Below are 16,527 nucleotides of genomic sequence, written 5' to 3' on the forward strand. Positions count from 1 at the left end.
GTGCCTCCATCTGTTCATGTGGCAAGCTCCAGCAGAAAGACAAAGTGTCTGTGGATTTGAGTAATACACGGTAAAGCCAGTGTGCATTTTACTAAATTGTTAGATATAGCTAGAAAGGCATTACCACTGGACTTACACTGCAGTCAAACAAAGTGTAATAATAATTAATAATTAATAATTCAGATTTCATTCCTACCTTTTGGCACAATATATTCAGGTTAAACAGGTTTTCTTTTGTCACTCAGTGGTATAAATAGCAAATTTCACCTTCCCTCAATCTACGAAACACTATGTATAGATCACAAATGACTGTGCAGAATTCAGACTTGGATACACCAGAAATCAAAAATGCTCTCTGATATCAAATACCTCATAGCATGGTTCTTTGCTTATACATTCAAATACTCGGTATATTTACCTTAATTATAATTACAGAAGTCTAAGGCCTACACTTGCCCTACTACATTGAAACACGTCGTAGGCTTTTTTTTATTTTAATTAAATTAATAACCAGAGAAAATTTACTAACATGCATTGGAAATAAGAGCTCAAATTAAAGGAATGGATAATCTCTATTACTTAATGCAGATGGAGATATAAGCACGACGTATTAGAACAGAGATTCTAGACCAATATCTGCATTAAACAGTCTGCACTCTAACTTGGAAATCAGAAACCCTTATTGCCTTTCTGCATGAAGCATTGTACTGGAAGGAGCACTGCAACAAAAAGCTTTGGACTTCCTCCATGGAAGTAAACTGCCTTAGATCAACATGCCTTGGGGATGGGAAGACTAACTCTGGAATTCTTTAAGCCAGAATTTGGAAACATTCAACTAATATTACCTGAAGAAGCTTAGTCAACCTTCCACATTTAATTACAAAGGCAAATGGCTAGAAAGATGAGTGAATTAAAAAAAAAAAAAAAGGTAAGAAGCAAATATGATGTGGTTATTGTCTTTTATTGATCTCACTATTTACATAACCAACCAGAAAAAAACTTTTCATTTACTTCCTGAGGGAACATTTCATTTGTTTAATTTGTCCTAGAGCACAAAATGCATTTATTTACATGAAATTTACTCCTTTTGCTTTGTTTGCTTGCTTTCCAGAAGCCCTAAAAGCACAGCATCAGCTTCCAACAAAGTTGTATCAGTTGTTGCGCCCAAGAACCTAGATGTGAGTTCAAGATCCAGCAGTTTCAGGCGTACTCGAGTTCCTTTCTGATATTTGCTGTGAAGAAAAGGGGAAAAGGGGAAAAAGGTAAGTTTTGTTAAGCAACAGTCTTACATCTTCTATGGCTGCTCTCCTATCTGCAGACTGAAGTAGCAGCCCCATAAAAAAACAACGTGTTGTAATGCAACTTACGACTGAAACATAACACATCAGCATTAAGACTGAACTTTGGATACAAAAACATACTAAATTCTGAGTTTCCCCAAAACTTTAGTGCTTTGTTTTACATCTTTTTAAAACCATTTACTGTCATGCATATGGTATTCTCCAAACCTTACTTGCCATTGAAACAGTTTCCACCAAAAGGAAAGACAAATACTAGACAAAAAAGCTTTACACACTCAGTTAATTGAGAAACTAAATTGATATGTTAATAACCCTGTGCAAGGATCTGCTGGGACATACTCTGTAATACTGCAGAGCCAATCTTTGTTGATGTAATCCTATCCAAGGAAGAGCAGATAACACCAGATCCCAATGAATAGTTATTATATAGGAAACTGTTTGTGTCTTCCATAAGGATGTTTTACTGTATCATCTGGTATCATGCACATAATTATATGCTAGGCAACACGTCATTAAAGAGAAGGACAAGTCATTATTAGATCACTGGTGACATTGCTATTATCGAAGAAGTATAATGCCAGCTGACTGGTTTATATTCCCAACTCTGAGCCTCAGGCAAGATAACTTTTCTTGTCTTACGACCTCCTCCAAAGTGAGGTAGTATCTGCAAGTTTTTTCCCACATATTACTAAAAAGAAACCCCAGAATTGCTGTACAACACTATTGTAACGAAACATTCTTCCTAAAGGTTTGGGTTTTATTGTTCTACGATCATTGAGTCCAACTCCTGCCTTCACACAGGACAACCCAAAAATCAGACCACACGTCTGGGAGTGTTGCCCATATGCTTCTTGAACTCTCGCAGGCCCAGTGCCATGACCATTTCCCTGGGCAGCCTGTCCCAGTGCCCGACCACCCTCTGGGTGCAGAACCTTTCCCTAACACCCAGCCTGACCCTCCCCTGTCCCAGCTCCATGCCGTTCCCTCGGGTCCTGTCGCTGTCCCCAGAGAGCAGAGCTCAGCGCCTGCCCCTCCGCTCCCCTCGTGAGGGAGCTGCAGGCCGCCATGAGGCCTCCCCTCGGCCTGCTCTGGGCTGAGCAAACCAAGGGACCAAGATGCTAGATTGGCTATGTTTTTGGTGGTTTTTTTTTTTCATTTTCTGACTATTCTATCTTACATTATTTTGCTTAATCCTGTGTAAAATACTCAGTTATGTTATAAACAGCAAAGGAAGATCATTTTTGATACATCTAAGCAAGTAGCCACACAGGATACTTCAGTGAGTGAGAGCTTCTGAGTCCCGATTAATCCTGCGATGGTCTTCATGAATGAACACAGTGGAAATACCAAACACTTTCTTAAAAACATAAAATTGAAAACATTTATCTGCCTGAAATATAAAGAAAAATGTTGCAGTGAAGAGTACCTCACAGGTACTAAAACCAGAGAAGAGCTTATGGGGGGTTGCTAGCCGAATAGTTGGAAGCAATCGGTTCTGCTCCTTTTCTGTATTTGCATTTCAAAAGAGCACAGTTACACAACTGACGATAACAATTCATGAAAGCTAACGCGTGACTTTTAAGAATAATAATACAAAGACAAAACAAAATTAAAAGACAATGTGCAAGACGTTAAATATGGAAGGCATCTGTTGGGATTTGTTAGTACTATTTAAAAGAGAAAGTTCCCCACAGAAGTCAGGATGTTTAGACATAAGGTGAACGAAGAGGAAAGCTACTCACTGCTTCCAGCAGCCAATAGCTGAAGAACCTTAAATGATACCTACTGGCTAGTGACTTTTAGCCACTTGGGCAAATGGGAGAAATATACAGAAAATTCTCTAGTGTGAATCCAAACTTTACCTTCTTTGACAGCTGCTGGCTAGCTAGGTTGCCTTAGCATGATCTTTGACATATCTTTGACTATCTTTGACATAGATTACCAGACTCTTCTGCCTTTATCTACGAGTGTGAGGAGTGGATGGGGCATGAGAGAAGACCAATTTAATATATATATATATATTTTTTTTGAGAGAAGTCAAAAGAAGAGGCAGAGAAAAAAATCTGAGAGGGAGAAGACAGTTTGTAATGAGAGAAAAAGGAGGCTTCGGAAGATATAAGAGAGAGGATAAATGGTAAAGCAGGTGACAATAAAGTATTGAAAACAATGTAAGAAAATAAACCAGAAATGAAGGAAACTGTATACAGAGGAGAGCTGTAGAAGAGAAAAAATCACTGAAAAATAAAGACACTGCTATAATGCTTGAGTAACACTGAATTTAGAGCTGTAACCTACAACATTCTGTGGTGTTTTCAAAAGATGAAGGACCTGTTTTCAACTTAATAAAACTTAACACTAGAACTAGCGGGCTTCTGATTAAAGACCAGTAATCTCTCTCTCTCTTTTCCTTCCCCCCCCCACTTTCTACAGGAAAAACAGCTCTCCAACAATGTAAAGCAGAATGCTGTTGTGAAATCTCTCTTCAGAGCCCAACACTCTTCTACACAATATTCAACTCAATGAGGTTTAAATGGAATTAGACGTCCTGTCTATATTTGACAGTATAGAGTGGAGAAGATACTGAGTTATTTGCAACTGAAGTACTAAATATTACTTTCATCATGCAACAGCTCCTTTTGGGGGTCTGGTTACTTGACTAGAGGGGTGTTTTCCATGTGAATAGATGAAATTATTTTTTTCTTATCAAACCTCTAAAAATGCTAGTCAGAATGAAGAAAGCCAATGAGAGAAATCTGCAAAAACTGTTCTTCTGACAATTAATAAATAAATTAGATTTAATAATAAATTAGTAATCTCAAGCATGACTCCCCCATTTGAGCATTACGAAGACTTTCTTTCTTGTAGTTTGCAGGGGACTTTGCTGAAGTTTCCAGACATTAGCATATATTTGTAATGCAAAATCAAAGGAATGGTATTTTTGTAAGAAGCACCACAATCTTAAATGTTGCTTCAGTAACTCAAAATGATTCCAGATAACTTTAATCATGCATAACTCAATTACTAAAGAAAGTTTTCCAGTCACAGCACATCTGCTTACAGAGATCCTGAAGAACATCACTTTAAGGAGCTGACACAACTGCCAATTTGTGTGAATATAAACATTTGGTTTTATGACAGATGTTCCCTAGAGCTAAAACACTTTAGAATAAACGAGACGTGGAAGATGTAAGAAAAGTAGAAACAGGAATACAACTTGCAGTGGTGGTCTATCCACCACATTTAGAGCAATATGAAATGATAGGTTGCTCTACGCATAGTAATCACATTCTGTCCACAAAGGTATTTATCCTTAAAACAGCCAAAATTATCCTATGTTTAAAGCAGAGCTTTAAGCAGGACCCAGAAACAAAGCAGGAATTTTATTATTTTCAGAGTGTCTTAGGAGACACAGAACACTAGTGGGAAAGGAAAGAAAGTATCTACTCCATTTTGCAAGAGGACTTGCTTTATTTTTAAGTAACAATGCTGGTATTCAACATCATCCTATCTCATGACCATCGGCAGGAACCATTAACCTTCGCCCAACCCCCAAGCACGGCGTTTGTCAAGGGTGCACATGTATTTTTTCTACCACTTCCTACTGGCAGGTAAGAGCACTAAATTCACTTTGAAGCAAACAAAGATAGTTTGGTTGCTTATATATTTGACAAAGCATAGGAATATTCAAAAAAACTTTTACTTCACTACTTTTAAAAATATTTTACAGGTAGAGTCAAATCTTTCTCCACTTCTACAGAACTTATTTATAAAACAGTCAGCAGAAGGGAGTAACAGAATTGAATTCATGGAGGTAAAGCATCTGGGATAGATATTTCATTCAAACTCGATATTCTACAACATTTCTACACATAACACACATCCTCGTGAGAAAGCATTTTCCTTCTCTCCTTCTTCCTAACTGGCAATATCCCAGAGCACAGGTGGTCTCTGAATCCCCTTGCTATCAATTATGCTTTACCAACATCCTAACCACCTAGGAGCAGTAGCCCAATTTTATTGCACAGACATCCTTGAAAATATAAACAGACAGTGGGACCTTGCAGTCAATTTATTCTTTTCACTAATTCATCATTTCCTAACAAGAGCTATCACTTCTAACTCTTTGGGAACACCAGTTGTGGCTGGAGGGACCCAGCCTCGGAGGTGGGAACCCACCACTGCTGCTGCCAAGCCATGACCCCATACAGGGTCAGTTGTGATGTGGGCACCCATTGGAGCACCTGCCAGAAATCTTTGACTGAATTTAAGCCAAGGAGGGCTCCATAAAGCTTTCTGTCTTATGAACAAGTACTCGCAGGCTTCTCTCCATCTGTCCTGGAGTGGGCAAAATGCTGGGGACAAAGGCACGCCCCTACTCAAGTGTCCATTTCCACAAGATGACTGACAGTTAAGTTGGAGGCAACCCAGATAATTGTTTCAGTGTTTTTTGTATCATTTGGACTGTGGTGGAGAAGAATTTGAGAAGATGCAAAACAAAAATCTATTTTCTTCTTTGAACCACACGTCTATACAACCATACATCACCAACGTGTTACAGTACGTAGGAGCACAGAGAAAACATACAAGACAGCCTTGTGAACACTGCTTAAAAAAACTTTAAAAGCAAGTAAAAAAATTAAAGTTCCATTAAAATTCCATTAAAAGTAGGGCCTTTTGTCTTTGCTTTTTTTTTTCCTTTTTTTTCCTGAACATACAATAAATACAGTGTACACTTCCAAACCTAAGCAACATGGAAGCTTTCTTCTGACTGACTACATCCCTTTTATTGCCATCTGGTCTTTACCCTAATCCTTTCACTTCTGCACTGAAGATTTACATCTTGTAAAATCTTAATAAATTAAAGGAAACATCACCAAACCCACAAAACTCTTCAGACAAGATTTTCAACTTGTATTTTTTACAAAGTAAGCCATTTTAATATGTCCCTTTACAACATATGTATAAACAACAACAGCAAGAAATAAGACGACACATTTTTACATAATGAGATTGGAAAGGGAGAATATGGAATGACATATTTCAGCTCTTGCTAACTTTAAAGAAGGCTGGGGGGAAAATGTTCATTTTTTAAATTATAAGTCATTTCAGGCTACAGCAAAAGGTTTACCAAAGGAGTTAACTTAGAAATCAATGAGCATGTAAAAATAAGGAGGCTATAACTAAAAATGTTTTTTGATCCTAATTATACCATTTGCTACCATGAAAATGGGACACTAGCTTTGCAGGTGTGCAATTTCACATGTCAAGGAAGCATCCTCATTACTAAATGGCATGAAGAATTTTATTCTAACTCCAAATTACAGGTGCAAACATTAAAGCGTTTTGTCAAACTATCCAATGTTTAAAGCTGCATGTGATCACAAATTAGCAAGCAGTCCTTTTTCTATTAAAAATACACAAGTTATTATTTTAAAGTTCAAAGCAATAAACCTTTCATTTTCGGGAACAGTGATTGGAAAAGGATAAAATTACAGAAATTTTTGAGCCTCACCAGGTCCTGCCTAGTATTTCTCACTCGTTTTAAAAATTCACTCACACATATCCTCTATTTCATATCATAAAAATATAGGGCTGCAGTTTTGAAAGAAAAAAGCAGTATGTTAGCTTATATTCCTTCTATTTTGTTACTGTTTTTCAATTTCCATTGCTTTTTTTTTGGAACAGTAAGTGGTGAAATTCAAAGATAAATCCAGGGCATGCTACAACCATTCTCACCCACCATTCGTTCCTCCATACCATCCATCCCACCCCTCATAAGCCTGCCCCTCTGAAGGGAACAGGAAGGCAGCTATAAAACCTGGTTTTGCATTCCTATACTGAGGGCATGAATTAGAGAATTTAATTTGACTTTTTTACATTTTTGCATCTTTTTTTTTTAACATCTCCCAACACACTCTAATGATGGCTTTTCTGAACTGAAATCAAAGGAATCTCTGGGTTATCTTCTATGCAAAATATATTAATATAAAGCACTCCAAGACAGAGTTAGAGCTGAACCACAGCTCTCCCAGAGAATGCTATAAAAAGCTTTAAAATCTTTCATTTTCGTATTATCAGAACCTCAAAATGTGTTTTCAGATCTATTAGTCAAGAAGTTCTGTTGCTGTGACCTTCAAGTTCATCAAGTCCAACTACCACCTAACACTACCAAGCCCACCACCAAACCATGACCATGTCTCTCAATGCCACATCTCTTAAATTCCTCCAGGGATAGGGACTCCAGCACTCCCCTGGGCAGCCTGTTCCCATGCAAAAACCACCCTTTCTGTGAAGAATTTTTTCCTGATATCCAGTTTAAACCTCCCTGGTGCAACTTGAGGCTATTTTCTTGCATCCTATCACTTGTCACCTGAAAAAAGAGACCACCACCCTCCTCACTGCAAAACAAAATTCTTGTTTAGAAGTATGAATGAAACAAAAATTAGCAAACTAGTTGCACAGCAAAGGCAGCACAGTTTTACAGAGCAATTTACAGCTTAGTACAGTGGCTTTTTCCAGCAAGGAGCACGCTCCACAACTAGTTATGGTGGAACCACGACCCTTCTCCCAGCAACTTGATACAGCAGTCGTAACACACACACAGTAAGAGCTCCTAGGCAACGCTGGGGCAAAAAGACCCAAAATTAGCTTTATATGTATGCACAAAATTGCAGAAAGTGTCTGCAGAGAGGTAGTATGAGCTCTGCCCTGAGCAGAGCATGGGATGGTACAAGAGATAATACCATTGCATAGTCTCTTGCTGCCTACCTTTCTTTAAGGGCTACTAAAGTCAGGACAAAGTACGTGTAGAAAACTAAATAACTACTTAGAGATCTTGATCTGTTAAGTTATTAAAAAGATTGAAGATTGAGCTGTCTACACAGCTGAAAGAAAATACTGGTATTAAAACGTGCTTAAGTCTATCCGGGAAAAATACATATAACTGCAGGAAACTGAGGTCAAACAAATATAAACTAGAATCACTATTTTATCAATAATATTGACTGAACACATGGGGAAAACAAAAACGAAAAAAAACCACACAAAACAAGGAAACTATTCAGCCCCTGATGGCTTCAGCCAAGTAGATGCCAAAACAAATGCTTTACTTCAGTTCAGGACAACCTGCTGAAATGTAACGTCTCATGATGCAGCGAAGTCCAGAGAGATAACCTGAAGGTCTCTTTAGGCTTAAATTCTATTCACGTGTGATTCATTATCACAACAGCCAGTCATTCAAAAGAAGGATGGACTCTCAAAATAGGATTTTCAAAGCATCACTGTTTTCTTAAATAAACATTTCACAAAAATGTTTGAAGGTTGCTGCTGATATTCCATCAGAAAATACTATCTTTCTTCCTGTGATTCATCAGCCCATTGCCACTTCAGGTGTATTTGTTTCCCACTTTTTGTTTTCATCTTTCCTAGAACTAAGCAAGAAAGCATGCCCTCATTTTTTCTGAACATTTACTTTTTGTGACACCTGATTAGTGATTTTTCAGAATATTTTTGCTTCACTTGTCAGGATAAATGTGTCAAAAACATCCTTTTACAAGGGAAACAGCTATACTCTGATGTGTATATACATATGTACACTCTGCTAGATAAAAGGATCGCATGTTCTTGGAAACATTTCCTACAATGCTGTAAACCTGTATGAAAGCATCAGCTCAAACAAGTCATCGTCACCTTGTGGTTTTGAACAACAGTACCTAAGTAGAGCCTGAAGCCAGCACTGTTAAAACCAACTGGTGCTTAATGCACCTGAGGAAGCTCACAGCCAAACCCTATTTTGTTCTGGTCACTGCCTACCAAAAATTTGAAATGAACACCAGAAAAAGCGTTTGGGGATATTAGCTAGATCCTGGGACGTAAAAAACATTCTGGAGCACTTGGCAAGTATGCCTGGTCAACTAGAGATTGCAGAAACATGCACACACACTACAGTCACTGCATGGTCTTGAAATTGCTAACGATTCGTGTAGATAACTACCAGACTGGTAAAAATAGCAGAATTTGGGGGTACCACTTTATCATTGGTGTTATCAAGGTGGTGTTACCACCTTATCACGTGTTACCTCCATTTATGCTTATAGGGCTGCCCAAAACCATGGCACATTGGTGAAGCCCTGATCTCTTCACTCTGGGGGACTCAAAGTTTAGGGACCTTGTTGCCTTTCCCCGGGTTTCCACTGCTGGCTGTTGAGGCACCTGGTAACCAAATGAAAATGTCACAGACATGGATGAATGAATGAGAAAATTTCCAAGCACGTGTAGCTAAAAGAAGGTAAACGCAAAGCCTGACAAAAATTATTTTATGATTATCATGGAAAACCCCTGAGCAAACCACAGTGAAGACATTGTCACTCTCTGCTATTGCAATGATATCAATCATCAATGTTTTTAAGATAGCGAAACCAGTAAACAATGCCAAATATTCACTCAGTATGGACATTTTGACTCTAAGTAGACTTTCTTAGCAGTGACAAACTTCCAAAAAGTAAGGTGCATGCCTTCAGTTCAGACAAGAACCAAAGCACACAACGCTTACAAGAACTAACAATTTATTTTCCTCTGTATTTTTTTGTTACAGACTGAAAAAAATTAGTTTGTATTAACTAAAACTTTTGGGACAGGATGATTCCCTTTTTAGAGAAAGAATCCAAATACTAATCTAGATTTTCAAATACACTTCGTATCATGCCAAAGATGAATGCTATAACCTTTTCTCTATGGCACTGTGAGGTAAGCTTTGACAAATGAAACTTGTGAAACGTGGCTCCTGTCATTTCTCAGAACGTCTATCAGATACGGATATGGCATCATAACCAGTAATTTATGCCAGTTACTTCGTCAGTCTACACCGTAAAACTTATCCTTTACCTTGAGAGCAAATGTCACTCCAAAGGAGCTGAACAAAAGAAATCCAAGTCTTTAGCCCAGATTGTTATATTTTTTTTTTCTCCTGTTTAAACTAGGTAATGAACTACTCTGATAAAAATATTGCTTCATAACTTACAAAATGCTAAAAAATAAAGATTATGATATACTCCAACTTCTAATAAAATTACCCAGTTATACTACAAAACATTTCAAAAATGCTTCATGCTTATGAGCACCAGAAGCCTGGCAAACTGCTCAGAAAATGGAAGAATAAAAAAAAAAAGAGAGACTCATGCAAAGCCTGCGCTAGCAGATACTCCTCTGTCCATCACGTACTTGTTCCTAGTCCCAGCCCATGTACCCAGCAAATCTCAGTCTCCTCTTGGTTTCCTACCCAATCACAGCCTTTTCTTTCACCACTACCAACTAAATTCAATCCTCTTTTTTTTTTCCCCTGCAATTTCTCAAATTTCTCACTCAGCCAATGACAGTCCCCTTGCACCAGCAATCCTGACAGGTCTCTCGCGGGGCATTAAAAATAGTAGGTTTTGATAATCCAGACACAGCTTTTATGAAAATTCAAATCCAACCATTTCTCCCCCTTACTGTCTGAGTATGTCATTACTGCATGGGAACAATGACAATGCATTTAGAAGCTTGCTGAACCTTGGTGCTCAACCCTCAAGCCTTGTACAGCTTGGAGAAGCTGTCACGCAGGAAAAGCATCAGCAAGACAGGATGATTCACGTACTGTCAGCAGGTTTTTGCAGGCACGTCTTTTAAGTCTGCTCTGATAGTAAGTACTTCCATGTCCTTTCTTTGTCTTTAAACCCCATCATAGCTATAATCTAGCTTTATTCTTTTCTTGGGAGAGGCTGGGTGCAGGAGATGGGTGGGGAGGCTACAATGGCAATGAGTGCTGGCATATCCAGACAGACAGAAAATGGAGCTGCTGACCAGCTGACGGAGATAGCTGAATTTCCAGCTGCACGTGAATCCAAGCAAGAGATGAGAAAGGAGCTAAAGAAGGGGGAAGGTCAGATACAGAGGGCTTTGGGTCTCTAGGAAGGGAAAATAATACACTGGGAGGAAAGAGTGGGGTCTGGAGGAGGTGCAGTCTGAGGAATAGAGCTTTGGAGAATTTAGGTGAGGATTTTGGAGAATCGTGGGTTGGTAACAATTGCTGTGGAAGAACTGGATGGAGTTACCATATGGTTCCCATTTATCTGTCAACTACGGCCACACGCTGAGGACTGCTCCTTGCCAAAGGACTGCTGAAAAGTACCAGTCTCTCCCCTCAACCTCCCCAGTCCCATGCCTTTCCCCAGCCCTCCTTTTGGCTGTTGGTACCTGTATAACGCCCCTACCCATAACAACTGCCCTCTGTCAAGGGTCAAGTCCGACACAAAAGCTGGTCTGTAAACTGCAGCGCATACAGATTGCCCAGGCAACTGCAGGGCACTCAGAGAAGAAGGAATCAAAGATTTTACAATGAATATCTGACAGTATCAACATCACGGTCAAAGTCTGAAAAGTTAAAAGCAAGTAAAACGGGATCTTGCAGGGAAAAAGCACCACTCTAACAACAGATTATAAGCCTTGCTATTTTCAGGGCACACAGATCATCTTGAAGCATCATTGAGTGTGTAAATCTTGAATATATACCTGCATTTAAATACCAGAGAACAGTATCCACATTTAAAGGTATGTCAGACAACGCTTTTAAAAGTTTCCATTACTTGTTGGTGTCCCTTTAATCTGAATGTGTGAAGAACAATCTCAGCTGCTTATGTTATGAATAAACAATACAGACTAACACAGAACAGACTTTTTGATGAAAAAGAGGTCATGGTGCTCCTGCAAAAGGGACATTTTCAGATTCCGTCAGGAACATTTCTTTGCATGCTAACACTTGCATTATTCATTCAAATGGCTTTCAAAGTTCATAAAAGCCTATTCAGAGACAACATGAAAATCTTGCTGGGGAGCTGCACCTTAAAAATACAAATGGTTTGACACTGTCAGTTCAATTTTCAAGAACTCGCATGGAAGAGTGTGAAGCATGGGGCAAAATTACTCACAAGGCTGGCTTCTCTGCAGAATGCCACGCAGCTGTCTTTGTGCAAACCCTGTATTGGATTCACTTTCTGCTAAAAATAATTAATATTAGAGATATTAACTGGAGATGGGCAGTTCTGTAAAAGGTATGTTTCAGATTTAAAAAAAAAAGTGTTTCACACATGTGTGAATGGGAAAACATACAAAGAATATCTGGGAAGGACCCTGTGGGTCTAGGCAAGGAGCTGAGGGTGAGGCAGCAAGCCTGGCTGTGTATGGTGATGTCAGGAGTGTGCACAGACTGCTATGGGCAGCTTTCAGAAATACTAAAAGGAGGAAAAAGCTGTAAGAAACTGCAGGAAACAAGGCATTACCCGACATGATTCAGATATTAGAAATAACAAAGATCATCCTAATGCTGTGCTGCATTAAAAATCTTCTGTAAGAATAGTAAAAAGTGGGTGTAGTCAGGGCAGTAGAGCTGCACCCAGTATGTGGAGACCACCTTGAAATGAACCAGGAACAACAGCCATTACATCATATAGGGAGAACTCTCTTCCCAATCTACTTGCTTGGCTTAGGCATTCTCTAATAACCACGAGTCTTCTGTCACTTACTGGTCAACAGAGAAACACCAATAAATTCTCATCAAATACAATATACAAACATGATTTCAAACTGAGAAAACAAGTAAAAAATCAGGCTTTTATTTTTTCCTTTTTTTTAATAGCTGTGGAATGATGAAAGCTCCACAGCAAATTAAATCATTTCATCTCTCTCTAAAATGAGGAAACTAGAGAAAGTTTAAAATACCCAGACAAAAAGAAACAAATAGAGATTCTGTCATTAGAGGAACACACTAAGAAGCAAAATTATTAATGGTTATACAGAGTCAGATAACCTGATCCTTCACAGTCATGCCTCCAAACTCTCCCTAGAAGCAGCTTCCTCAAGGAATTTTTCATCTATAAACCCACTTCTTGAGCCATTTTGAAATGGTGCCATACATCATTTTCTCCATCTACCTCATTCATGTGATCTTTCAGCTGGATCTGCATGAGCAGGCCTTTCAAACCAAAATGTACTTATTGGGTAGGTTTAGTGCTGTCAACCAGAACGGTTAAAGTCATGACCAAACCTGTGTGTATTCCAGGAATGGAGATAAAAAATGACGTGATATAGACAGAAGAAACTTAATCTATACCCGACCTGACAGGTCTATGCTTCTCTTGCTCAGTATCACCAACAACAGAAGAGCTTTAGGTTGGCAATGGCATCAGCTGCTCCCAACAGAGCATGGGGTTCTCTGACGGGCTGTAGTACAAGCAACAATTTGAAAAGGCTATTTCCTTTTCAGTATGAAAGCTCAAGCAAACACTTAATGCTATTAGTCTCATATTTTAAGCCATTTTCTTAGAAGCGCTACATAGAAGATCCAGAGTAGAAGTCCTAAAAATGACATAAAGAGAAGGCATGCATAGTTTTAGCTCTTCATACAATTGAAATTAAGAGCCGAAAGTACTACAGCTCTACCTGTAGAGTCAGACCACTTTTGTTGGATCATCAAATTAGGCTGCTAAGACTACCAGTCAATGCACCAGAATTGCTGTACATGCCTGGGACAAACCTCGTGACCATCCAAACCATGCCAACCATACCTTGTGAGACTGCTTGCCAAGGAGAGAGTGTTATTAGCCAGGCTTGGCTCAAACAATTCACTGCCCACAAAGCTACTTTAATGTACTGTCTCTACTGGAAAAAAAAAAAACACACACACACAGAGTAATCCAACAATACATTACGATACTTTCCCATCACTGCAGCAGTTCCCACCACAGGCAACACTTTGTCTCCAACAAAGAAGCCTCACATTCTGTGTCTGCAAAAAAACCTATCCATACTGTAGGGATGCCAAGAGGAACATCTGTGTGCTCAGAACTACACAAAACTGGCTTTTTGTGTGCGTGTGTGTGTGTGCGTGTGTGTGTGTGCCCGTGTGAAAGAGCTGGGGGTGGGGAGCCCGCAGACAATAGCTCGTGTGACTGCTTGGTAAGGAAATGCTCTTTCATTCCCTTCCTCTTTCCTTTAATTTATTTTTTAATCTGAACAAGGGAGTCAAACAACCACAGCAGCTATCAACTACTTCTCCAAGCCCAGGGAAAAGGGTTAAGTTTTTCCCACATTGCTGGTCTTAGCCTAGACTTATTTTCCCCATAAAGGATTTCGCTAACTCCTAAGCATATATATCTCATTTTCACCAAATAAACTGAGGATTCTGGGTCCACTTTTCCACTTAGCACAAATTATTATGGCTGTAATACAGATCTCATTCATTACATGCTGAAGTACAGATAGTAAAATGCCTCCTACTATACAGATGCATTCACATAATCGTGAAATTTAGAAAGATGAAAAAATCAAAGACAGCAGAAAGTACATATAGCACTGCCTTTCTGAATGGGGGGGGCGATCATTTGGAGAGCAGCACGAGAGAATGTGAGCCAGGAACCTGCACTGCAATGAAATTGGAGTTATAAAGCCATGGAAAGCCCAGCATAAGCACGTGATTATAGAACGACCCTCCACGCAGGGCAAAGACCATTGCTTACAGGTGAGCATATTTTGTTTCAATAAATAGATGTTTCATCAGCTATTTAATTAATCTAACAAATCTTGGCTGATGGACTGAAATACACTGTTTCCTTCTTCACTTTAGAAGTTGTCCCCCTACTGGTGCTGAGGACTTCTGAAACAGTGACATTTAGACATGTTCAAGCTCCAGGTTACAAGCTAAAACCAGAAGAAACCAGAAGTTTTTCTGGAGCTATGGTTACTAATGCTATAACTCCTCCTCTTCCTCCTGCCTGTTCAACCTGTGTGGTGCAATCTCCGAGTCTGACATGTCTCAATAACTCTGCCTCTTTCATGCCTCAACTTTAATGCCCACATTGCCTCCTAAACTGGGAGCAAGTGGCCCAGGGAATCAATTAGCAGTGACTTACCTGTTTCCCTAAATATCTGTAACTCTTTAACCAAGGCTCTGAAATTACACCACCCTCCATATGGTGAAAATGGACACAGGAGGTGTAAATCTGACGGTGCTCAGCCTTCCAATCCGCCTCCGAAATGCTCACCTGGCTGGGAATGTGTTCAAGCAGAACAGGCACATTTTGACATCCCTGTGCACATCAGAGAAAAAAATATTTTTGCTGCTTATGGTGTGCAGGGCTCCCTCTGTGCACTCTCTCCAGAGATGAAACTGAGTTACAGGAGCTCCTACAACTCCTGTCAGTGGGCAAGCAGAGAGACCAGTTCCATGAGCTGGGAGAGGCATCCATGGCATTTTGCTCTGGGTTTGGACACCAGCTCAGCACCTCCGCTTTAGGAGAATCAATACAGGGAGTGCTGAACTGAGGTCAGAACTGAGGACAGACTGAGGTCTAGCGGGGCTCCCAGGCTGTGGAAGCCATCCCAGCACCTTTGTTGTGCAGATCCTGATTACTAAACCATGAAGATCTAAACCACTTCTCTGAGGTGCCAAGTAGTTGACTCTCAATATTAGGAGCTCTGAGGGGCATGGCAAGTGCCAGCTAAGGCCAAGAAAGGTTTTTTAGCTCTCATTTAGCCTGGACCCTGCCAAACATAGATTAATCACGGATGCCCCATCCCTGGAGGTCTTCAGGGTCAGGCTGGATGGAGCTTTGAGCAACCTGATCTAGTGGGAGGTGTCCCTGCCCATGGCAGGGGGTTGGAACTGGATGGTCTTTAAGGTCTCTTCCAACCCAAACCATCCTGTGATTCCATGATTCAATGATTTGATGATTAAACATTTCCACACTGGACTCCAATTTCCAGAAGGTCTTATTAGCCCAGGTCTACAGCTTTATGAATGGGAAGAGTCAGCTCTAGCTCAGCGTCACACTTAGTTGTAGGTCCTGCTGTAACTCAGGACGTGAAAGGCTACAACATCACCTCATGAAACCAGCCCAGGGGTGATGGGGCCCAGGTGAGCAAGAGCCACCATGCCCTGATGACAGTGTGGAACCACTCGGGTGTCCCTTCTAGTGCATCCACCAACAGCTGTGAGATCCTGTAAATTGGAATAAATTGCGTATCTCCACCCCAATCACCTTGGCAAATAGATGACTGCAAAGAATGAAGTCAAAACTAGGACTCGTTTAGATAAAACACAAGTAAATACGTGAATAAAGTTAGAGCACTTACTTCAGCTTAGTACTGAAAAAAAAAAAAGTTTCACCTCTTCTATGCATGAATACATATTACC

The 16,527-nt window shown here is 39.8% G+C and overlaps 1 protein-coding gene across 1 annotated transcript in view; it reads right to left on the minus strand.

The window, feature by feature from the left end:
- Nucleotides 1-942: 942 nt before the first annotated feature.
- Nucleotides 943-16,527, minus strand: part of TPD52 (tumor protein D52) — a 129,084-nt gene continuing 113,499 nt past the window's right edge. The window contains exon 3 of the mRNA XM_066993118.1: nt 943-1,232. Coding sequence (XP_066849219.1) covers nt 1,079-1,232 — 154 coding nt within the window. The 3' untranslated portion in view covers nt 943-1,078. The remainder of the gene's footprint in view (nt 1,233-16,527) is intronic.

Source organism: Anser cygnoides, chromosome 2, assembly GCF_040182565.1.
Source record: "Anser cygnoides isolate HZ-2024a breed goose chromosome 2, Taihu_goose_T2T_genome, whole genome shotgun sequence".
In the NCBI taxonomy this organism is placed as follows: Eukaryota; Metazoa; Chordata; class Aves; order Anseriformes; family Anatidae; genus Anser; species Anser cygnoides.